The sequence below is a fragment of the Pelobates fuscus genome, chromosome 1 (genome assembly GCF_036172605.1).
Source record: "Pelobates fuscus isolate aPelFus1 chromosome 1, aPelFus1.pri, whole genome shotgun sequence".
Classification (NCBI taxonomy): Eukaryota; Metazoa; Chordata; class Amphibia; order Anura; family Pelobatidae; genus Pelobates; species Pelobates fuscus.
This window is the reverse complement of record NC_086317.1, coordinates 78209515-78230484: the sequence shown is the minus strand read 5'-3', so window position 1 is coordinate 78230484 and position 20970 is coordinate 78209515. Positions and strand designations below refer to the sequence as shown.

At 37.0% G+C, this 20970-nt stretch overlaps 1 protein-coding gene across 1 annotated transcript; it reads left to right on the top strand.

The window, feature by feature from the left end:
- Positions 1–245: 245 nt before the first annotated feature.
- On the top strand, positions 246–15928 carry IFT22 (intraflagellar transport 22). The gene is made up of 5 exons (XM_063444102.1): positions 246–513; positions 2319–2401; positions 7574–7660; positions 9478–9680; positions 15485–15928. Exons 1-5 carry the CDS (start codon positions 475–477, stop codon positions 15631–15633), a joined length of 561 nt encoding a protein of 186 aa, XP_063300172.1. The 5' UTR covers positions 246–474; the 3' UTR covers positions 15634–15928.
- Positions 15929–20970: the final 5042 nt, after the last annotated feature.

Sequence of the window (20970 nt, the reverse complement as noted above, 5' to 3'; positions counted from 1 at the left end):
TAGGCCGAAAATGTCACATATACCGTATGTTAATCTAATTCCAAAAATGCATACTTCATTAACCTAGCCCAGGAGGCAGGCTATGAAAATGCTAACTAGCTCTGCCCTGCTGTGGGCCGCTAGGGGCAGCCGCTACAGGGAGAATGAAGCTGGGTAGGCGTCGAATGTGCCGCTGAATTCTAGAACTGCTGTTTACCTCGTGCGGTCTCCTAGGAAACGGCATGTGGCCAATCGGCAGGTAGAGTTCTCTTCGTCATGGCAACACTGGAGACGCGTTCGGAGATGAAGGCCTGGCAAGTCCTGGCACCGCGTTGATCCAGAGCCTGGGGGAGAGCGGGGATTAGCCGCTTACTAGCTGCTGGGACAGAGCGTGGTATTGGAGGCTCAGTATCCGTGCACAGGCCCGAGTAATAGTCACCCTGCTGTTTGGGACATATTGATTCTGTGCATGCTGATAGAAACACCTAGTGTAAAATGTTCAAGGCAAAAGTGCTTATTGTTGGACCCAGTGAGGTATGGATGTCACTTATTTGCTTTAATGTGGAATTAGTATTATTGTCATAAAAACTACACACTCAGGCTCCTTGTCATGTGCAGCACTCTCACTGTGTGTGTGTGAATGTAGGTATATGTATGTATATTTGGGGAGGTGGGCAGTTATACTATATAATGCACTTTTGAAAATTTGCTTTATAGTTTTACATTATCTTTAATAATATACATATGCAATAATGGGGCAGCTGTTTCTAGTGGGCATAATTGCATGCAAAGTAATGCAGATGCCAGTGTTGTTACTATGATACATTCAGGGCCGGTGCAAGGATTTGTGCTGCCCTAGGCAATGATCCATTTTGCCGCCCCCTCATGTCACTCACTCACTGACAGACACACAGACATACACTCACTGACAGATATACACTCACTGACTGACACACACACACAAACAGACATATACTCACTCACTCACTGACAGACACACACAGACACTTACTGACAGACATACACTCACTAACTGACACACAGAGACACTCACTAACATACATGCTCACTGACAGACACACACACACACAGAAACTCACTCACTAACAGACACACACACACACACACACTGATATACATACACTCACTCACACACACACACTGACAGTCAAACACTCACACACTCACTGACACACAGACTCACACAATTTTATTTTTTGAGGCCCATCCAGTCTCTCCCTCCCTGGGGTCCAGTGTGGGGCAGCTCCTCACTCCTCCAGCGCGCTGTTTAGTATGCCTTTGCGGAATGATGTCATATTCTGGCTCCTGGCATCACAGAGGGCGCGCAAGGGAGGAGTGAGAGGCTGCAAGAACAGCTCCCTCGCCGCCTGCCTTCTCCGCCCCCCTCTCCTCATGTCACCGGCATTTGTTGGCAGAGCAGGCGCCTGCCATCAAGATAAACAGGTGCCTGCTCTGTCTTACCTAGCACTGAATCGGGGGGCCAGATGGCCACCTCCTGGCCCCCCTGTGACAGGGCTCTTCTTGGCGCCCCCACCTTCAGGCACTTTGAGGATCGGCCCAGCGTTGAGGACGGCTCAAGAGCCGCTCGACGGGCAGGCAGCTCACCAGGAAACATCCTGGTGGGTGCCCCCAGCAGGCCAGCGCCCTAGGTGAATGCCTAGTTCGCCTAACGGTGGCGCCGTCCCTGGATACAGTAAAGGGAAACTTTAGGCGCCCAGACCACTTCAGCTCATTGAAGTGGTCTGGGTGCAGTGTTCAGGTTCCCCTTATTTTATTTATTGTTTTATAGAAACTGCATTGTTTACATTACAACACTAAGACAGCTTCTAGTGGCTGTCTACCAGACAGATATAAGAGGCGTTTCCGGGATTTTACTGGACTTTAGGCCTCCTAACTGACACTGGACATCCTGATGCTCTGCATGAGGACATCCAGCATCATTGAAATCCCCGTAGTACTTTCCTATGGGGAGGGCCTAATGCACTCGCATGCGAGGGACACCAGCACTGGAGTAGGGTAAGTGATTAAAGGGTTTTTAACCCTTTATTGTCTGGTTGGACCAGAGGGCTATAATGTTAGGAATATCACTAATGTCATTGATGTGTATTTATCTTTTGAAAGTCTATTGCATATTTCCTTGCATCAAGTGTTCACTAATTGCTTCAGATCAAAGGGAAACACGCATACTTAAGGCATTGTATGGCAGTAAAATTCTAACTTGATTTTTTTTTTTGGTGGGTGTGGGGGCTGTGTTTTTAATACATGTGATTGAATTAAGTGATTACTATTTATTTATTTTTTTGTTTCTTTACATGCAGTGTGGCAAAACAGTTTTAGCTAATTTCTTGGCAGATGCTACCGAAAGTATAGGTGGAGAATACAACCCAACTCAAGGTGTTAGGTAAGTTGCCAGTATTTTAAAGTTTACATCTGTCAGATTTTTTAAAAATTATTTCTTCAAGGATTTATTGATATACTAACCATCATTTAAATGTAAATAACAAAACCTTCTATGATCGGCGGTGTGTTTACCTGCACGATTTCCCATTTTTCCTTTTAAAAAGAGAGACGCAACTGGAGCATCTTGTAAAAAATACTCCTATTTGTTTTAAGCTGCCTCCCTAAGGACTCCCATTTCCCAGGTGTATCATTTTTCTTCAGTTCTAGAGCAGTCAGACAGGGAGCACATTACTCACTCACAATTATTCATTAAACACAAGATTTTGTTTGGTTGCATAAAATCTGGTGGAAAAGACAGAATTCTGATTGCAATGCCAATTCTCCTATATACTAAAGCTAAATAAGGTCGGGACGCGCAAATGAGCAGCATCTTATTAGAGCGCTCTGATTGGTTGGTTTTAAAGCCCTTTGTCAGACAAGTCTCAGTTTTCTCAATACTTGACGCTGGAAAAATTATCTAATAAGAATGTAAAGCATTTGAAAGCCTTTATAAAGACCTCATAGGGCGAAGATGAATTTATCTGTTTGCATCATGGTTTTGTATTTTTGCATCCAGGTTTTTTTTTTTTTTTTTTTAAATGTTGTTGCGCAGGATTATAGGTTTTTTTTATTTGGCTTTTTTTGGGACAACAAATGAAGTTAAGAAGAAAGAAGACTTCAGATGATACGTATAATTTATTTATTAAAGGAGCACTATAGGGTCAGGAACACAAACATGAAAACCACTATCCAGCCCCCTTTGCCTTCCTAAAGATAGTAAAATCGTACTTGTATTCAAGTCTGAAGCTGCTGCCTCTGCCTGTGAACTTCCTCTGACATCATCAGAAGTAGTGGCCTGATCCAATCACAATACTTCCCCATAGGATTGGCTGAGACTGACAAAGAGGCAGATCAGGGGCAGAGCCAGCACAATTCAAACACAGCCCTGGCCAATCAGCATCTCCTCATAGAGATGAATTGAATCAATGAATCTCTATGAGGAAAGTTCAGTGTCTGCATGCAGTGGGAGGAGATACTGAATGTTTGGATGCATTTTAGGCAGCCATGACCCAGGAAGGATCTCTAACAGCCATCTGAGGAGGGGCCAGTGAAGTTCTCACTAGGCTGTAATGTAAACACTGCTTTTTCTCTGAAAAGACAGTGTTTACAGCAAAAAGCCTGAAGGTAATGATTCTACACACCAGAATAAATTCAATAAGCTGTAGTTGTTCTGGTGACGATAGTGTCCCTTTAACACTTGTCGGCTTCCGATGAGCCTTTTATCAGTTCAAATTAATTTAATTTCCTCTGTTTAAGGTTCATGTTGCTATGAATAATATTGATGCAGGATTACCATGTTCTGAGTGGCTTAACCCCTTAAGGACCAAACTTCTGGAATAAAAGGGAATCATGCCATGTCACACATGTCATGTGTCCTTAAGGGGTTAAATGACTGAGTGGCTGCTTTTTGGGTTTATTGATACTGCCACGGAGCTGTATTTTGAGGAACTATAGACATATTGTGGGGGTTTTTTTTGTTTGTTTTTTTCCATCTTTAACCCTTTAAGACCGGAGGGCGTACTATTACGCCCTATTTTAAGCAGCTCTAAACGCCGCCGGGCGTAATAGTACACCCTCTGTTTGATTTTTTAACTTACCCGGTCGCCGGCGATCCCACGCGGCACGTCCGTCCTCCTGGGGACCCCCCTGGCCATGTGAGAGTGAGGTCCTTGCGAGGACCTCACAATCACATGGCCGGGTTAGCTGGCTGAGGCATTGCCACCAGGGGGACTAACTGTAATGACAGTTAGTCCCCCTGCTGGCTGAATTCAAATAAAATAAAATTAAATCAGTGTAAAAAAAAAAAAAAAAAAAAAATGATATACTTAGATCATATATATATATATATATATATATATATATATATATATATATATATATATATATATATATATATATACACTGTCTACGTGTATTTTACTATTAATATATATAATTATATATTAATATCAAATTACACGTAGACTGATGCTGATCAAATATATATATATATAATTATTGTTATATATATATATATATATATATAATATAAAAAAAATGTAAATACGCTAAATAAAATTAAAAAAATAATTAAAAATAAATAATTAAAACATATATAGATGTGTGTTATTTCGTTCTAACTGTATTGTCATATTAATATATATTTATTTCAAAATACACGTAGAACGAAATAATATATATATCTATATACATAAATATATATGTATATATCACTATATATATACCTATATATAAATAAATTTTTTTATTCACTCTATCCTGAGGAAGGTCCCTGTGTGGACCGAAACGTTGATTTTGATACATGGAATAAAACCGATTTTTTTACATTTGAAACCAAAGTCCGTGAGTGCAGCCTCTACTTTTCTTCAATTGTGTATATATAAATAAAAATATTTTTTAAAAATTATATATATATATATATATATATATATATATATATATATATATATATATATATATATATATATTATGTAATATTGTTACATAACTAGGTATCCTAGTTAATTACAATTAGCGGGACCTGCCTGACAACCCATGCCGAAAGTATAGGGAATTTAATTTGCTAGCACTATATTTAACCCTATAACTTTCCAAGACACCATAAAACCTGTACATGGGTACTGTTCTACTCGGGTGACTTCGCTGAACACAAATATTAGTGTTTCAAAACAGTAAAATGTATTACAACGATGATATCGCCAGCAAAAGGGACGTTGTTTGCATTTTTCACGCACAAACAGCACTTACACGGACGATATTATTGCTGCAATACTTTTTACTGTTTTAAAACACAAATATTTGTGTTCAGCGAAGTCTCCCGAGTACAACAGTACCCCTCATGTACAGGCTTTATGGTGTTTTCAAAAGTTACAGCGTCAAATATAAGGCTTGTGTTTCATTTTTTTCACATTAAAATTCGCCAGATTGGTTATGTTGCCTTTGAGACCCTATGGTAGCCCAAGAATGAAAATTACCCCTATGATGGCATACCATTTGCAATAGTAGACAACCCAAGGTATTGCAAACTGGGTATATCCAGTCTTTTTTAGTAGCCACTTAGTCACAAACACTGGCCAAAATTGGCGTTTTTTGCATTTTTCACACACAAACAAATACTAACGCTAACTTTGGCCAGTGTTTGTGACCAAATGGCTACTAAAAAAGACTGGACATACTCCATTTGCAATACTTTGGGTTGTCTACTATTGCAAATGGAATGCCATTATGGGTGTAAATTTTATTCCTGGGCTACTATACAGTCCCAAAGGCAACGTAACCTGGCGAATTTCAATTTCAAATGTAACGTGCTATATTTGACCCTGTAGCTTCCCAAAACACCATAAAACCTGTACATAGGGGGTACTGTTTTACACGTGAGACTTTGCTGAATACAAATATGTGTATTTTATTGCAGTAAAAGCAAACAGTATTATGACATTGACAGTTAAAATGTAATGTAGAACTAAATAAATAACAACATTTCTTATTTTCTCCCATTTTTTTCATATTAAATTATGTTTCATAGCTAAATATTTGATATTAAATGAAAGCCCTGTTTCCCCTGAATAAAATGATATATATATTAAGGGGGGATGCATTTAATATAAAAGAGGTGAATTACGGTTGGACAGACATATAGCGCAAATGCCAGGTTTTGTTTACGTTTTGTTTTGTTCACAACGTGTACATTTGGCTCAGTCCTTAAGGGGTTAATTAAATGAACTCTGTAGTGTTAGGAATAAAAAGATGTATTCCAACACTAATCTGTTCCTCAGCACCAACGGTAGATAGGGACTACATTGAATAAGAAGATTCTGAAGGACACTTAGTTGGAGAAGTAGGGTGGGAAATTGAGATCCCAAAGAGGAAATTAGTAACTTTTCTGTAAGCAGAATACTATAATTTAGTGGCTTGTTGTTAATGTGTATGGACCAATGCCAGTTCAAATATTCCCTTAAGTACATGGATAATCCACTTATATATTTATGTAGGAGGATAAAACACGGGCTTCCTGGTTCCATGCTCTCTAATGTGGAAAAATGTATATGCTCGATTTACATGAAAACCATATGGCCTAGACATTAATGTGTTCACTTATTATTGGAGAGTGTGTGTGCCCTATTAATTATCAGTTAATACCATGTCAAATCAGATTAAGTGGTTTTCTTGGTTTATATGTGGATATTATGGTATTTGACCTGAGTTTTTGATACAAAACAGCTTGGTATTTTATTTTATTTTTGCTATATATGCCAGTTTATGGGTTTATTCATTTGAATTCAATCTTATTGAAAGTGTTATTCCATGTAGTCATACCTTAAAATGGGAAGGGAATTTAACACATTACCTCTGTTCAACTTGGTATGTCCAATGAGAAATCAGACTCCCATTCCAATGTTTGATTCCATAGTATGTTATCGGTTGCTGTTTATTATAGGAAAAGCTAGCTATACCGATCAGGGTACCAGCAAGGTCAACCTGCTTTTTTACTCCTTTTTTTTGCAGCTTTATTAGGGGTTTAATTCTCCTCCATCCCATTTGAGGTGGGAATGCACTCAACGATTTATTGTAGATTTAAGCTGATCTAATGCTACAAGTTGGTGTTTATATTATTATTATTATTATTATTATTATGATATTTATAGAGTGCCGTCAAATTCCGCAGCACTTTACAATGGGTGGACGAACAGACATGTAGTTGTAACCAGACAAGTTGGACACACAGGAACAGAGGGGTTGAGGGCCCTGCTCAATGAGCTTACATGCTAGAGGGAGTGGGGTAAAATGACACAAAAAGGTAAGGATAGTATTAGACTAGTGACAGTTGCAGAAGAGGAATGCCTGTATACCTGTATACAGTTAATTTCAGCAAAATGAAGCTCCTCAATTTACTTTCTTCTTTGCGTGTATTTCTGACAGATTTTTTTCTGTTTAATATTTGATTCATATCATATTTAGTAAAACTTAACATTTTAACAAAACCTTTTACATGTTTTGATTCATTTTATAAAACTGTGTAGTCTATTCATCTCAAGCTCTTCATAATATAAGATAAAATTGTTCTTAATTCCAGAATTCTAGAATTCGACTGTCCAAGTGTAAATGAGAAAAAAGGCCCTGGTTGTGAAGTTGAACTATGGGACTGTGGAGGAGATCACAAGTAAGTGGAATGCTGAGTGTAAATATATACGTTGAGTCGTTTTTGTGAGTATAGCACGATAGACCATGTTAAAACATCTCTGGGGGCCACTCTAAAGGTGTGCCATTGCAGTTACAGTAAGACTTAATGAGCTATGGGGAAAAGGGTTAAATAAATGAAGTGAAAATGATTAAACTAGGAGATATCAAGGGCAGACAATTATTTAAGAAACCTCTCATTTACAACCCTTTTCGACCTTTCTTATTACTCAGGTTTAGCCATAAAATAGCTCATTCTAAGGTTAGCGATTACAAGCTTTTTTCAAACACCAATATTTAAAGAGTTGGTGGTAGGAATCTCTATGTGCAGCCTTTCAGCGTGAAAAGCTGCACATACAAATAAATAGGCACTTGTGTGCCAGGAGCTAGTTACACCTTCGACACATGTGATTTACGCTGCCCATAACTCTGTTCCAGGCTGCCTAATGTCAATTCTGTCCATGTTTTACATCTGTCATCAGCGTGCTGGCGACAGACGTGCTTAACTTCCACTCTGCCTGCAAGAGGACGCTCATTCTCCACTAATATTGGCAATAATAAGGCTGTAAAAAACATTGTCTTTACTGCTTAACCTTTTTATCTTTTGTTAAAAAAATACACAAAAATAATCTGCTTTTATGGATATAAAACAATTGCAAACACCGATTTATCAAAAAAAATAATTTGTTAAATATATGTGTGTCACCATTATTGTCACCTTTTTAGTTCATACTTTGTGCTACCTCCCGTTCCCCAGAAAATCTTGAGTCTTTTCAGTGCAAAAACAACTTTCTTACAGTAGGTAATGCTGTAAAATCATTTTGCCCATCATAAACCCCATTCAAAATATTGGATTTTCCTCAGATCAAAGTGACAAGAGTGGCTGTAGTTGTATATATCGTTGTTGGTAACCTAATGCCTTAATATGTAAATATATATATATATATATATATATATATATATATTTATTTATTTATTTATTTTTGGGGATAACCACAGCCCCCAGTAATTCTACATATTATTTACTAAAGGCATAGAGCTGGCAATTGTAATTCATTTTTTATAGCTCATGCTATCCCTCTGGCCTTGTGCAGATCTTCGCATCTAAGAACTGTAAATATTATAGCTAGTATATTAAAATATTGCCAATAAATTTGATGGAACTGTCCTGCAAAATGGATCAGATTTATAGAAAACCATGTATCTTTCATCCAGTAAACAGTGTTTGTTTACACACTTTTTTTTACTTTACTTTGAAATAATGCATTCTGTCCTTTTCTAAATTAAGTTGTTATGGTGCCACGAGGCCCCTGAGCACACTCTTACCTTAAGAGGTTAAACTGTTCTCAAATGGTTTAACCCCAAAAGTTGCATCCGGCGCCAATCTCTAGGTTCTGAATCTCAGTTACAAGAAGAGTAAAGTTCCACCAGGCAGGGGCGCTGCTGATTGGCTAGAGCGGTCAGCTGATGTTTTAACCAACAGTCCCCTTGCTCGGTGGAACTCTGCGTTTCCTGTAACTGAGATCAGCGCTGAAGGCAACTTTTGGGGTTAAACTGTTCAAGAACGGTTTAACCCAGTAAGGTTAGAGTGCATTTGGGGGCCTCTTGGCACCATAACAACTTAATTTAGATGTAGTTGCTATGGTGACTAGAGTGTCCCTTTAAGTCTTCAAAGAAAGCCTATAATAATACATTGTTAAATCTATGACTGTATGCTATGTTTTCCTTACAGAATGTTTAGCCTTTAAAGAAGTTCTAGACAATGTACAAATAACACATGATTCTCTGCTGTTTAAATAGGTTTGAAAGTTGCTGGCCAGCCTTAATGAAGGATTCCCATGGGGTAATTATTGTTTTTAATCCTGACATTCCAAGTCACCTTAAGGAGATTGACATGTGGCACAGCACCTTTATACAGAAGCAACGATTGCAGGAAAATCAGTGCCTCCTAATTGCTCACCACAAGCCTGGATCAGGTGATGATGGAGAACGCCCAGATTTATGTAAGTATATTCCATTCTTCAGCTCATAGGTGGAATGTCATAATTAATCTTTAGAGGCATTCATTTCTAATAGTGAGGCCTTAACGAAAGGTGTCACTTTACCGCCTGTGGCACACCTACACTGGATGTCGCAACTCCAAATTAATGTGATGTCAGAGCAAAATGTCACATATTGGTGATTTTTATCTAGTGCCCAAGAGGGTATTACCCTTGCCGTGTGAGAATATGTTACTGAGTTGTTGTGGTTCGACTTAAAGTTAATTCTAATGAATTTGGAGAGCCTCCAATTCCTGTCTAATTTAGAATAATTCCACAGTGGGTTTTAGTAATTTATTCCATATAAATATGCCCACATTTTTATTGCCTACAAACATAGAAAAGTTATATGATTAATGTTGCATTTCCCTCTTTTGAGATTAGCTTTTGCAGCGATATGAGCACTGTGCCTCCTCACCAAGTAGATCACTGACTTAGATTTGTTGCTTTCGTTGGCATCCAGTGAATAAAACTGAACTTTAAAAGGGCGCTATAGGCACCCAGGCCACATAATCTCAAATAAGTTGTCTGGGTGCCATGCCTCCTCCCCCCATTTTAACCCTGCAGTTGAAAACATTGCCATTCTGTTGAACAGCAATGATTTAATTGCAGGGTTTACCTTTCGGCTGTCACTCAGACAAATAGAGCTTTACTCTGCTATGTGTATCAGATAGTCCCAGAGAGTCCATCTGATTAGCGCACCGTGGCATTTTGCAGTGCATGCACATTAGCCTCCCAATGCAAGGAAAGCATTGGATTGGCTAGGTTTTTTTAAAGGAGGCATGCCAGAATGGCCGAGATCGCACTGCGAGAGAGAATAGTTAAGTAACATGCACCTTCCTGCAGGTGGGGGACAGTCACCTAAATGGCCACCGTGGTACTATAGCATTAGGAATAAACAATAATACACATAATGCTATAGTATTCCTTTAAATATAAAATAGTTACATTGTTTTGCTAGTGGTACTCTTACATGGAATGTAAACTGTTATAGAAGGAAATCCACCACAGTTTCTGTTTGCTTTTTAATCTAACTCTGTTTTTAATTGTTTATTTTATTTTATCCAACACATGCATGGACACAGGCTTCCTAGTAGATTGTTTTATAACCAGCAATCTGTGTGTTTCCAAACAGCCAGAAAACAAGTTAAATTTACCTCACAGCAACGCAGACTGCACAGGGGATATTTATCAGAGTTTTCTGAAGAGGGGAGATCATTCCCATCATTATTTTGATTGTATTTGTAAAGTGGCTTAGACATAAAGTTTTTCTAAATGACACCAGTTGTAGCAGAAAATTCCTTTTCAGAAGTCTGCCAAATTTATAGTGGTGGAAAAAAATCTAAAAGAATGCATTATGATTTTTTTTTTTTTATTATTATTAAAGGAGCACCTTAACATTAGGAGTACAAACATACCCTGAAACCTAAAAAATACATAAAAAGCAGGACAACATTCTAATGTACCAATGAGCATGGGAAAATTTGGTGTCTTCATGCAAAGCGTGAAGATGCCAAATTTCGGTCCTGCAAAGATTGCAGGACAGCAATAGGAAGCATCTTTAGTAGCTGACTGAATGACAGCCACTAGAGGTGTTCTTAGAGATGAATGTAAACACTGCCTTTTCTCAGAAAAGACCATGTTTACAATTGAGAGATTGCAAGGACAGTCTCTGTGCACCAGAACCAGTACACTGAACTGTTCTAGTGCATAACCCTTCTTAAATAAAATCTATAATCCATTGCACAGTAACCACATTGTGATGAACCTTCTATTAGAAAGGAAAATGTAGTGAGCGAAAAGTAAAATTTTGCAACATGAATGTATGGACTCTAGGTGGCAGTGTAACACAACTTTAAAGATGAACATTTTTGGTTTGACACTGCAAAAACTTAAATTTTTTCATTTATATATGAAACATAATACAATATGAATAACATCTAAAACAACGTGTAAGAAATTGAGTCATGATTGAGTGTTATTTTCCAAGTTCTGCATGGCATTTTAACTGGGAATGTCAAAATACTGTTAGTTTTTACTGCAATAAAACACATATTTGTATTATGTTGTACAATGATCCAGAATAACATAGATAGTCACATAGAGAGTGTTTTGAATTAATAGTTTAACTCTGTATGGTACACTTTAAAACATTCAGACGTGCATAGGCCAGGTAAGGGAAATAATATGTAAAGTATCCACTAACGCCTATTTTTCTGGGGTGACTTTTTTTGTGGGCAGTGGGTGGGATTCTACTAGGGAAGTGTCTTCAACAGTCTTTAAATGTTTAGATTGCAATGATGAGGGATTATGGGCTGACAAAATAAAATAACTAAGTAGCAAAGAACACAGGTGACACTCCAAGGTCTATGATGGTGTGTTTATTAGAGGGTAAGTCTCCTCACAGATAAGTGCAACGTTTTGTATCTATATCGCCTTAATTACCCCCCTCTAAATAAACACACCATCATAGACCTTGGAGTGTCGCCTGTGTTCTTTGCTACTTTGTTTGACTTTGACAGATTGCCGTGTCATCTGCCTTCACAGGGCACCTCCCAGGTCGATGACCAGTGATTGAGCGTAACCAGAGTGCGGGTGGTGAATTGTTTCTTGTGAAATATAATAACTGACCGAAGCTTCAGGGTGAATTCCAGGAGAGTTAGTTGCTTCCCTTTGGCTGCTCTTTTGTACAGTATATATACTGCAATCTAGACAAAGCAGGTGACAACATTTTTATATAGGTCTTTGTTTTATGGTGAACAAGATATGGCTGCATATCATCAAAATCTACTCCCTCCATATGCTTGTTTTATTCAACAATACACTTTGGCTTCTCGATTTGTGTATTGTTTCTGCAGACTTATAATAAATAGAGTATGGAGAAACAATCAGTAAATAAAGACTATAACCACCTGGGTGCTATTACTCAATGGTACTCCCTCAAATACCAATATAAACAATAATTAAACAAAAAAAGGAGAATGCACACCAGAACCCACAAGTAATGTATAACTTGGTTTAATAAACCAACAATAGGTTTAAACATACAAATAACATATAAAGTGACAAAAAAATAGGCAACATGTAAAGAATGAACAATAATAGTTTACCAGATTTCTCACAAGCCTAATAGGGCAGAAACACGAATCCAAAATAACCCCCCAACGTTTCGGCACCACCTGGCTGCCTTTATCAATGGTGTTTATAAACCCTTGTGTTTATTAGAGGGTAAGTCTCCTCACAGATAAGTGCAACGTTTCGTATCTATATCGCCTTAATTATTACCCTCTAAATAAACACACCATCATAGACCTTGGAGTGTCGTCTGTGTTCTTTGCTACTTTGTTTGACTTTGACAGAGTGCGGTGTCATCTGCCTTTACAGGGCACCTCCCAGGTCGATGACCAGTGATTGAGCGTAACCGTAGTGCAGGTGCTGAATTGTTTCTTGTGAAATATAATAACTGACCGAAGCTGCAGGGTGAATTCCAGGAGAGTTAGTTGCTTCCCTTTGGCTGCTCTTTTATGTTTATAAACACCCTTATGACACCGCACTCTGTCAAAGTCAAACAAAGTAGCAAAGAACACAGGCGACACTCCAAGGTCTATGATGGTGTGTTTATTTAGAGGGTAATAATTAAGGCGATATAGATACGAAACGTTGCACTTATCTGTGAGGAGACTTACCCTCTAATAAACACAAGGGTTTATAAACACCCTTGATAAAGGCAGCCAGGTGGTGCCGAAACGTTGGGGGGTTATTTTGGATTCGTGTTTCTGCCCTATTAGGCTTGTGAGAAATCTGGTAAACTATTATTGTTCATTCTTTACATGTTGCCTATTTTTTGTCACTTTATATGTTATTTGTATGTTTAAACCTATTGTTGCTTTATTAAACCAAGTTATACATTACTTGTGGGTTCTGGTGTGCATTCTCCTTTTTTGTTTAATTATTGTTTCTGCAGACTGACATTGTGCACTCATCATGAAGTGTGGAAAAAATGTACATGTCCTTTCTATCTGTGTACTTAAGGGCCAGCACCTCATCATGGCGCAAAGCAGTTGTTGTCCTTTTGCGGTTTTTGCCAGCGGTCAGCTTCTGGGGGAAACTGTTATGGTTTTTCTGCACTGTGCCACAGGCTATAGTATCAAGGTAAAATCAATTTTAAAATAAATCGCAAAAGCCTCCCAATGCTTTCCTATGGGAAAGCATTGGATATGTTCAGATCATCAATATTGAGGAGGGTGAGGTAAGTTTTAACTTTTTAATAGGGGAAAGGGCCACCTTAAATGTGTTTTTAACACTATATTGCTCCTTTAATTGGAGGAGAAGATCACATACAATTTTGCTGATGGTTCCAACAAAATCAGGGCAGCCTGGTGGATCTAGTTGAATGTCTTTTATTGCATAAATGCAAAATTCCCAGTTATTACCCAGTGTTGTATTCTTACAACTTATAAAATATTATTAAATAGGTAACCTGCTTTAATGGAATGTACTGCTTGAACTTCAAAAGGGACTCGTCAATGCAGATAATTTGATCGGGTGTAATTTTCTGAAATTTTTAACAAGTTATCAATTAGGGGCCTAATTTTATGTAGAAAGTCATACTGTGGTTTATTTCTTGGTGGAAAGTGGGTGTTATTACTGAAATGGAAGAAGCTGTTAATACCTATCCCTCTTCATAATTCACAGAAAAAGATGGGTAGCTAGGATGGGGTGCTTGTGCCAGTAATTCCCAATCCATTTTTTTTTTCACAATCCGCATTACTAGCATGAGTTCCCAGAACCTCCTTAAGTGCTGTCACATATTCTTGCTACTGTAGTGAGAAATGCTGGCTGGAATTCAAATTAGTTTGCGCAGCCATGAGCTCAAACATGCCATCCATCATAAACAGGCTAAAATAATTTTCTTTCTCACAATGATCAATTCTAGTTATGATGCCAGTGGTTGGCAAAATGGGGGCCTTTCAGGGTCACGGGGGCACCATCACCAGAAGGCTCGCCTAGGGGCTTTACATATAACGCAGTAAGTGTCTCACTGTCAGCTCAAAGGAGTCACTCTCTTCTGACTCACGCATCAACATGGCGTTGGCTTTCTCCGCAGTGTAGTAACTGGACATGATGACTTTTTAATGGATGAAATCATTTTTTTCTCTACCTGACTAACAGTCCCTCTACACCCCCTCCCCCTCCCCCCAATGCCACTGTCCGCTGCAGAACCCAAAACCCAAAAAGCAAAATTGACGACTGATCACAGAATAAAATTCTAAGATTAGCTCTAAAACTGTTATATATATTTTTTTTTTTTTTTTTTTTTTTTTTTTAATAAAAGTGGGGTAAAAAAAAAAGGCCAGCATTGGTAAGATAAAATGCTCTGATACACTATACCGCCATTAGGGCATTGGAAAGGGTTAAAAAAACAACTAAAAATAGTTAAAATAATAAAAATCTGCCCCCCCCCCAATAAAAAAAATCAAAGCAGTACTAGTGTACTGTTCACTCTGATCACATTATTAACATTGTGATCAGCAGTAAAAGGATTGAATAGAATAATGTTTATTTATATTTGTTTAGACACAGTAAAACAATGATCACGGTGACAAATAAAAGTATGTAATTTAAAAAGCATACTTCACGCAATTGTTTAAAATTATTCTGATGTTAAGCTAGACCACAAATGTGAAATAAAAATTACAGGTCATCATTTTTTGTGTGTGATCTTTAGTAACAGTATAATAATACCGTGCTGTACTTGTTTTTCACAGCCTCTGCACTTTCCAGATTGACACTTGCACATTCCAACCTTGAGGAAGACCCTGAAGATTTAAGAATGGAATTTATCAAATTTCTAAGAAGTGTTGTAAGTTCATTATCGGAAAGCAGAGACATAGAAGAGATGTCCATTATTACCTAATCCTGCAGTGACTACCGCTAAATTATGCCGGGTGTTAACATCAGGCTGGTTTTAGATTGAGCATAACCAATTACTGGAAAAGAAACTGATAACAGCAGTTTTGTAACGATGGAAAAAAGCCCAACATGCAATTTCTCAAAATAACATGTCAGATGTTTATGTAAATATGTTATTTTTCAATCATGTGTTTTTTTTCTTACAGGACATGTTTGGTTTTCAAATTAAGAGATGTGTGTTGTAATTAAAAATAAGCACTGTATAACATGCAAAGTTCTTACAAAAATAATAAATTATTAGGCACAATGCTTTCTATTTTTTCCTATGTTAGGTTAGATGGAGGGAAAACACATTAATACGATATTGAAAGTTTCCTTTTCTTGAAGGGGCAAATAGTCAGAGTTAAATGGTAGAAAAATCTGATATATTGGTTTTCTCAGAATGACTTTAGTAGATGGATTTGAGGAGCATGGAGATGCATATTTGTAATAGAGAACACACCTTTGGTGATTACAAAAGACAATGTCAGGAGATCTTACAGTACAGGCAGCCACCAGAGATTCAAATTCATGAAACAAATGTCTAAGAACAGGAGATCAGATGGAATAAGGAGAGTGAACGGAGATAGAATTGTAATAATTTGGCACTGACTAGTTTGCATCATGGAGTCGCATTAAATCCAACATGCTGTCGAGGTCTAGTGGTGTCATACATAACGCATGGCAATATTAGGTCTGCATCAGGGTCCGATTGCTTTTTTTTTTTTTTTTTTTTTATCATGTTGGAAAGGACATAGAAAACCTATACTACATATCATGCACAAAACTGCCATCTTTGATAAATGGCACATTTATATACCATTTGTATACTCAAGTCAAGATGAGCTTGTCTGGAGGTGCCCAATGCAGTGACGGTTACCTGGATTTGAGATTTGACGTTATGCTTAGTGGTGGTTCTCAAATATAATGCTTTATAGGAAGGCTCCATACCCAACAACCAGAACATTTTCTACATTAACTGGCAAGTTTAGATAACCAATAAAATGATATGCCTGGAGACAATGTGTAAGTCAGATGTTAATGTTTATATGAAAAATGTCAGAATGCAGATATCAAAGTTTATATTTATATATATATATATATATTTGATGTTGTAGAACAGTGGCATAGTCACTAAGATCATCTAACCAAATTAGTACCACCAAGTAAATATGTGCATGCTCATAATACACAACTAGAAAAATGGGAAGATAATCACAAACCATTTAACCAGTAAGGGTTGCATATAGCTTTGACTGGTTTCTCTGTTCTGGGATCTGAATATCATATATATTTGGATAGATATAAATACTTTGAATACAGTGTTCTAGAAGATACGTCTGATGATATGTCACCTATGAACGTGCTGTGTTGTGAGATGTTTGGTTAGTGGAGCCTAGACACCAGAGATGCACACTTGTACAAACACTGTACTAAAACACTGAGATGTTCGCCTCCATAGAGAATGAGTAGAAACACATTACCAAAGAATAACCGAGAATAATCAACATTTCTAGAGGATCATGTCAACAAAGACTTGTAATCAAGAGAAATATTCCTAATGTCAGAGCAGGTAGCATTGATTCAGAGTTGCTAAATGTAGTCAGAAAACTGGATATTTAACTCAAGTCATAGAGTACCCATAAACATGAAATGTTATAAATTGCAGAGGAATCAGGCCAACACAGAGACAGCATGAAGAGACTGTATAAATCACAGTAGCTGCTGGGTGCTGTGAAAAGTGAGAATTGAAGAACGATGCATAGAAAGTGCAGAAATGGAGATAAGTTATTTTATTGAGCATTCGTGGCAGTTTGAAGACTCGGTTCTCTAGTAAGACATGCAGTTTTCACTGTACTGCGTCATTTATTTGTAAATACCCACATTAAGATAAAAGAAGACATGCGTTGTGCTATTACGTTTCAAGAGGGCACTCTTGCAGCAATGCAACTTGCACACTATCCCAATGCACATTTAAATATATGATTTTTTTTTTCCAATATATAATTTTTATTGATTTACAAAAAATAAAGAAATCGGTAAAAGGTAACAAACATTGAGGAAATATCCTCATTTGAAAAACAGTTGTATAAAAATATGTATGTTAAAGAATCTACATCAAAATTTTTAACATATGAGTATTATTAAGTAACAAACTACATAAACATATGTATATCTTCCGGACCAGCTTTGGTCACCTTTAAAACAAAGTATCACAGGATCAACTATAGTTACATTCCTATTTTAAGTTTGACAGTCATTAGAAAACCTTCTGTTACAAGATGCATGGGTGTGTGCTGCTAAGCATGGTTTATGATAATAAAACATTTTGATAACAATTAGGTATTTGAGTAAACGCTGTTACAGAAGAGACTTTTAATTACTGAAACAATGCTTGCAATGGATATGCCCAGGGGTGGGCTCCTGTTTTGTTAGCTATATAACATGTCAGGTTTCGATATCTTGCTCAGGTATGATCCTAATAAAATTACGCTTACAGTTTAAGATCACCGTGAGCTTTTACCTTTGGGGTCGGGGGGAGGGAGTATAACTGTGAGGTGATTAATAAGGTTGATAAAGCAGGAATTGAGTATAGTAGGGGGAGGGTGGTAGAGGGTAGATAAAGTAAAAAGTAATAAAGTAATTATAGTACACTTCCCGTGCACAACATTAATTCGTAAGTTACAATTAATTTACAGATTAACATGTTGTGTTAATTGTATTGTTGGTAAAAGAGTTCCCAACCTTTCCAGTTATCTTGGAATTGTAACATTTAAAAAAAAATTTTTTTTAGTATCTCTCCAATGGCTGTTTAATTGTAAGCTCACCTGCCACGTCACAGCAAAACCTCTTAGGTGAGTCCTATGCTAACAATTCAACTTACTGCTTTCAGCTAAAGGAAAAATCTCTAATGAGACAGAAATGGGTATTTATCTAAACCCCCTACATACTTATTAACCCTTAATAGGGGACACATGGGGTGGGCGGCAGCACTGTAACATGGCTGTGTGATATAAAAGCAAATACAAATATACAAAATTTAGCCCTGTGCTCAAACTCCCACTACTCCTGAGCAGCAGTAATGACTTAGGAACACACCAGCCCCATTACATACAATAAAACAAATTAAAGAAAGAAGTTACTTGCACACTATCCCAGATCCCCATGCGCATGTAAATAACTTTAGCTATTCAAGCCAATAAGGTGTAAGCTCCCCTGCCACATCAAGGCAATACCTCTTAGGTGAGTCCTACACTAACAATTAATCTTGCTTCTCTCAGCTAAAAGGCAAAATCTCTAATAAGACAGAGATGGGTGTTTTTCTAAAATTCTACCCACTTATTAACCGTTAATAGAGAACATTTAATTTTGTATGTTTTTTATTTTGTATATTTGCACTTGCTTTTGTCTTACACAACCATGTTACAGTGCTGCAGTCCACCCAATGTGTTCCCTATTAAGGGTTAATAAGGGTGTAGTGGTTTAGAAAAAAATAATTTCTGTCGTTATTATCATTATTATTATTGCATGTGAAGGACAAAAGTCACAATTCTCTTCTCCAATCTTCACATGTTCATTGGGTGTATTTTCCTTCCTTATCTGTTTTCACATTACTTAAAATTCTAGTAAGCTACTGGATTTCCCAGTAGTATTGAATAAGTTCCCTAATTTACTTTTTGGAATTAGTTATTACAGTAAGATATTATTATGACACTGGGCTTGTTATTATGACAGTGAATCCATGCCACTATTAAACCAATATTTAACCTGGTAGACGGTTAGAGTCCAAATAGGTAGAGATACATACAAAATTCCGTTAGTTTACAAAAGTTTTACATAGGACGATGTGTCAGTAAATCTCAGGTGCACATTAAATGACCAGGTGCAAATATGCAGACGTCTGGTAAGATCAGAGGACAGGTTTTCCAATAAGCTTCTGTGTATCCATGTCTAATAATTCATCACATTTTTCATTTGCTGGATGGTATGCAAAATATTCCCATTTTAGATGTGATGGAAAAGTCTGATCAGGGACATTTTAATACAGTATACTGTTTGGAACACATTTCAAAGCTTTGAAATAAAAAAATTTAATTATGCAAAGAAGATAATGCCTTTTAAAGCTGAAAGTCCCAGAATAAATCTCACATAAGAAAGGTAAAGAAAATGTATCTGTACAGATTTCAGTGATATAAATTACCAAAGTTACCTGTTTTAATGTAATGTTTCCTCAAAATTTGCTAATTTTGTTGTACTTTTTTTTTATTAGAGTTGATGTCCATATTTGTGTTTGTTTGTCGATTTTTTTTTATTATTTGTTATGCTTTTTATTCAATAGAAATATAGCTAAAAATGTTTTTATAAAATGTCATGAAATCAATTTCAAATATAGAAATATAAATAAAATTTAAGGGGGAAAACAATCACCAACTCATAGTGAGTGTGTGTGCTCGGGAGGACTTTGTTGCCCTTTGCTCATTGTATTATCCCACATCCCATAACATAGGGGTTTAGGGGACTATCACTTATTGCTGATGGAGGACTTCTTGTTTGTTTTTTTGACAGTGCTCATTGGCTACTGCATGCTTCTAGAGTGATGATTTTTTTTAATGAGTTTCATATTCAACACATTTTCAGTTCTTTATTCGTGTGTTTGTTTTTCACAATATATGGTGAGTTGTGTTTATTTAAGAATGTATATGTATTTGACACATAATTAAGTGCAAGGAGTTTTTGACAATTGTTTTGCCCCAAAAAAGAAAAATTAACAGGTTTCCAAGAAATCAAATGCTGGATGGCCTTATCCCATTTTATGCCTTCCCCTGATTATGTGTGCATTACAACACCTACAAAGGATATCCACCTTTACCAGTGATGATGGGTAACCTTGAAAGTGAAGATATTTATCGACTACTTCTGTACAACTAATATTCAGGATGACTCCAGACGCACAACAGATGGTATCATGCAGACTTTAATACAATCCTCAAATTATAAAATACTATGTTTCACCTCACTATGAGACCTTTGACAAAGATAATATTTGAATAAGATTATATATTCTCACTTAATATGTGACTAAAATTGATGGAAGTCCTCTAACCATGAATCATCTCTTTTCCATCAATCGTATCTTTTTTTGGCGCAAAATGAAACTCTGGATCATGACTCGAATTAAACTGTTCATCGATTGTCCATGTCATTTGTTTTGTGATACGTCCATATGGTGCTTCAGAGTTTTAAAATTCTGATGACCCGACAATCACCCAAAATTCATACAAATTGCACTTTGAAACCAAAT

Coding starts and splice junctions, on each gene's coding strand:
- IFT22 (XM_063444102.1), top strand. CDS start 475: ATGTTCAAGGCAAAAGTGCTTATTGTTGGACCCAGTGAG. Junction 514..2,318: donor TTATTGTTGGACCCAGTGAG/GTATGGATGTCA, acceptor CTTTACATGCAG/TGTGGCAAAACAGTTTTAGC. Junction 2,402..7,573: donor AACCCAACTCAAGGTGTTAG/GTAAGTTGCCAG, acceptor TCTTAATTCCAG/AATTCTAGAATTCGACTGTC.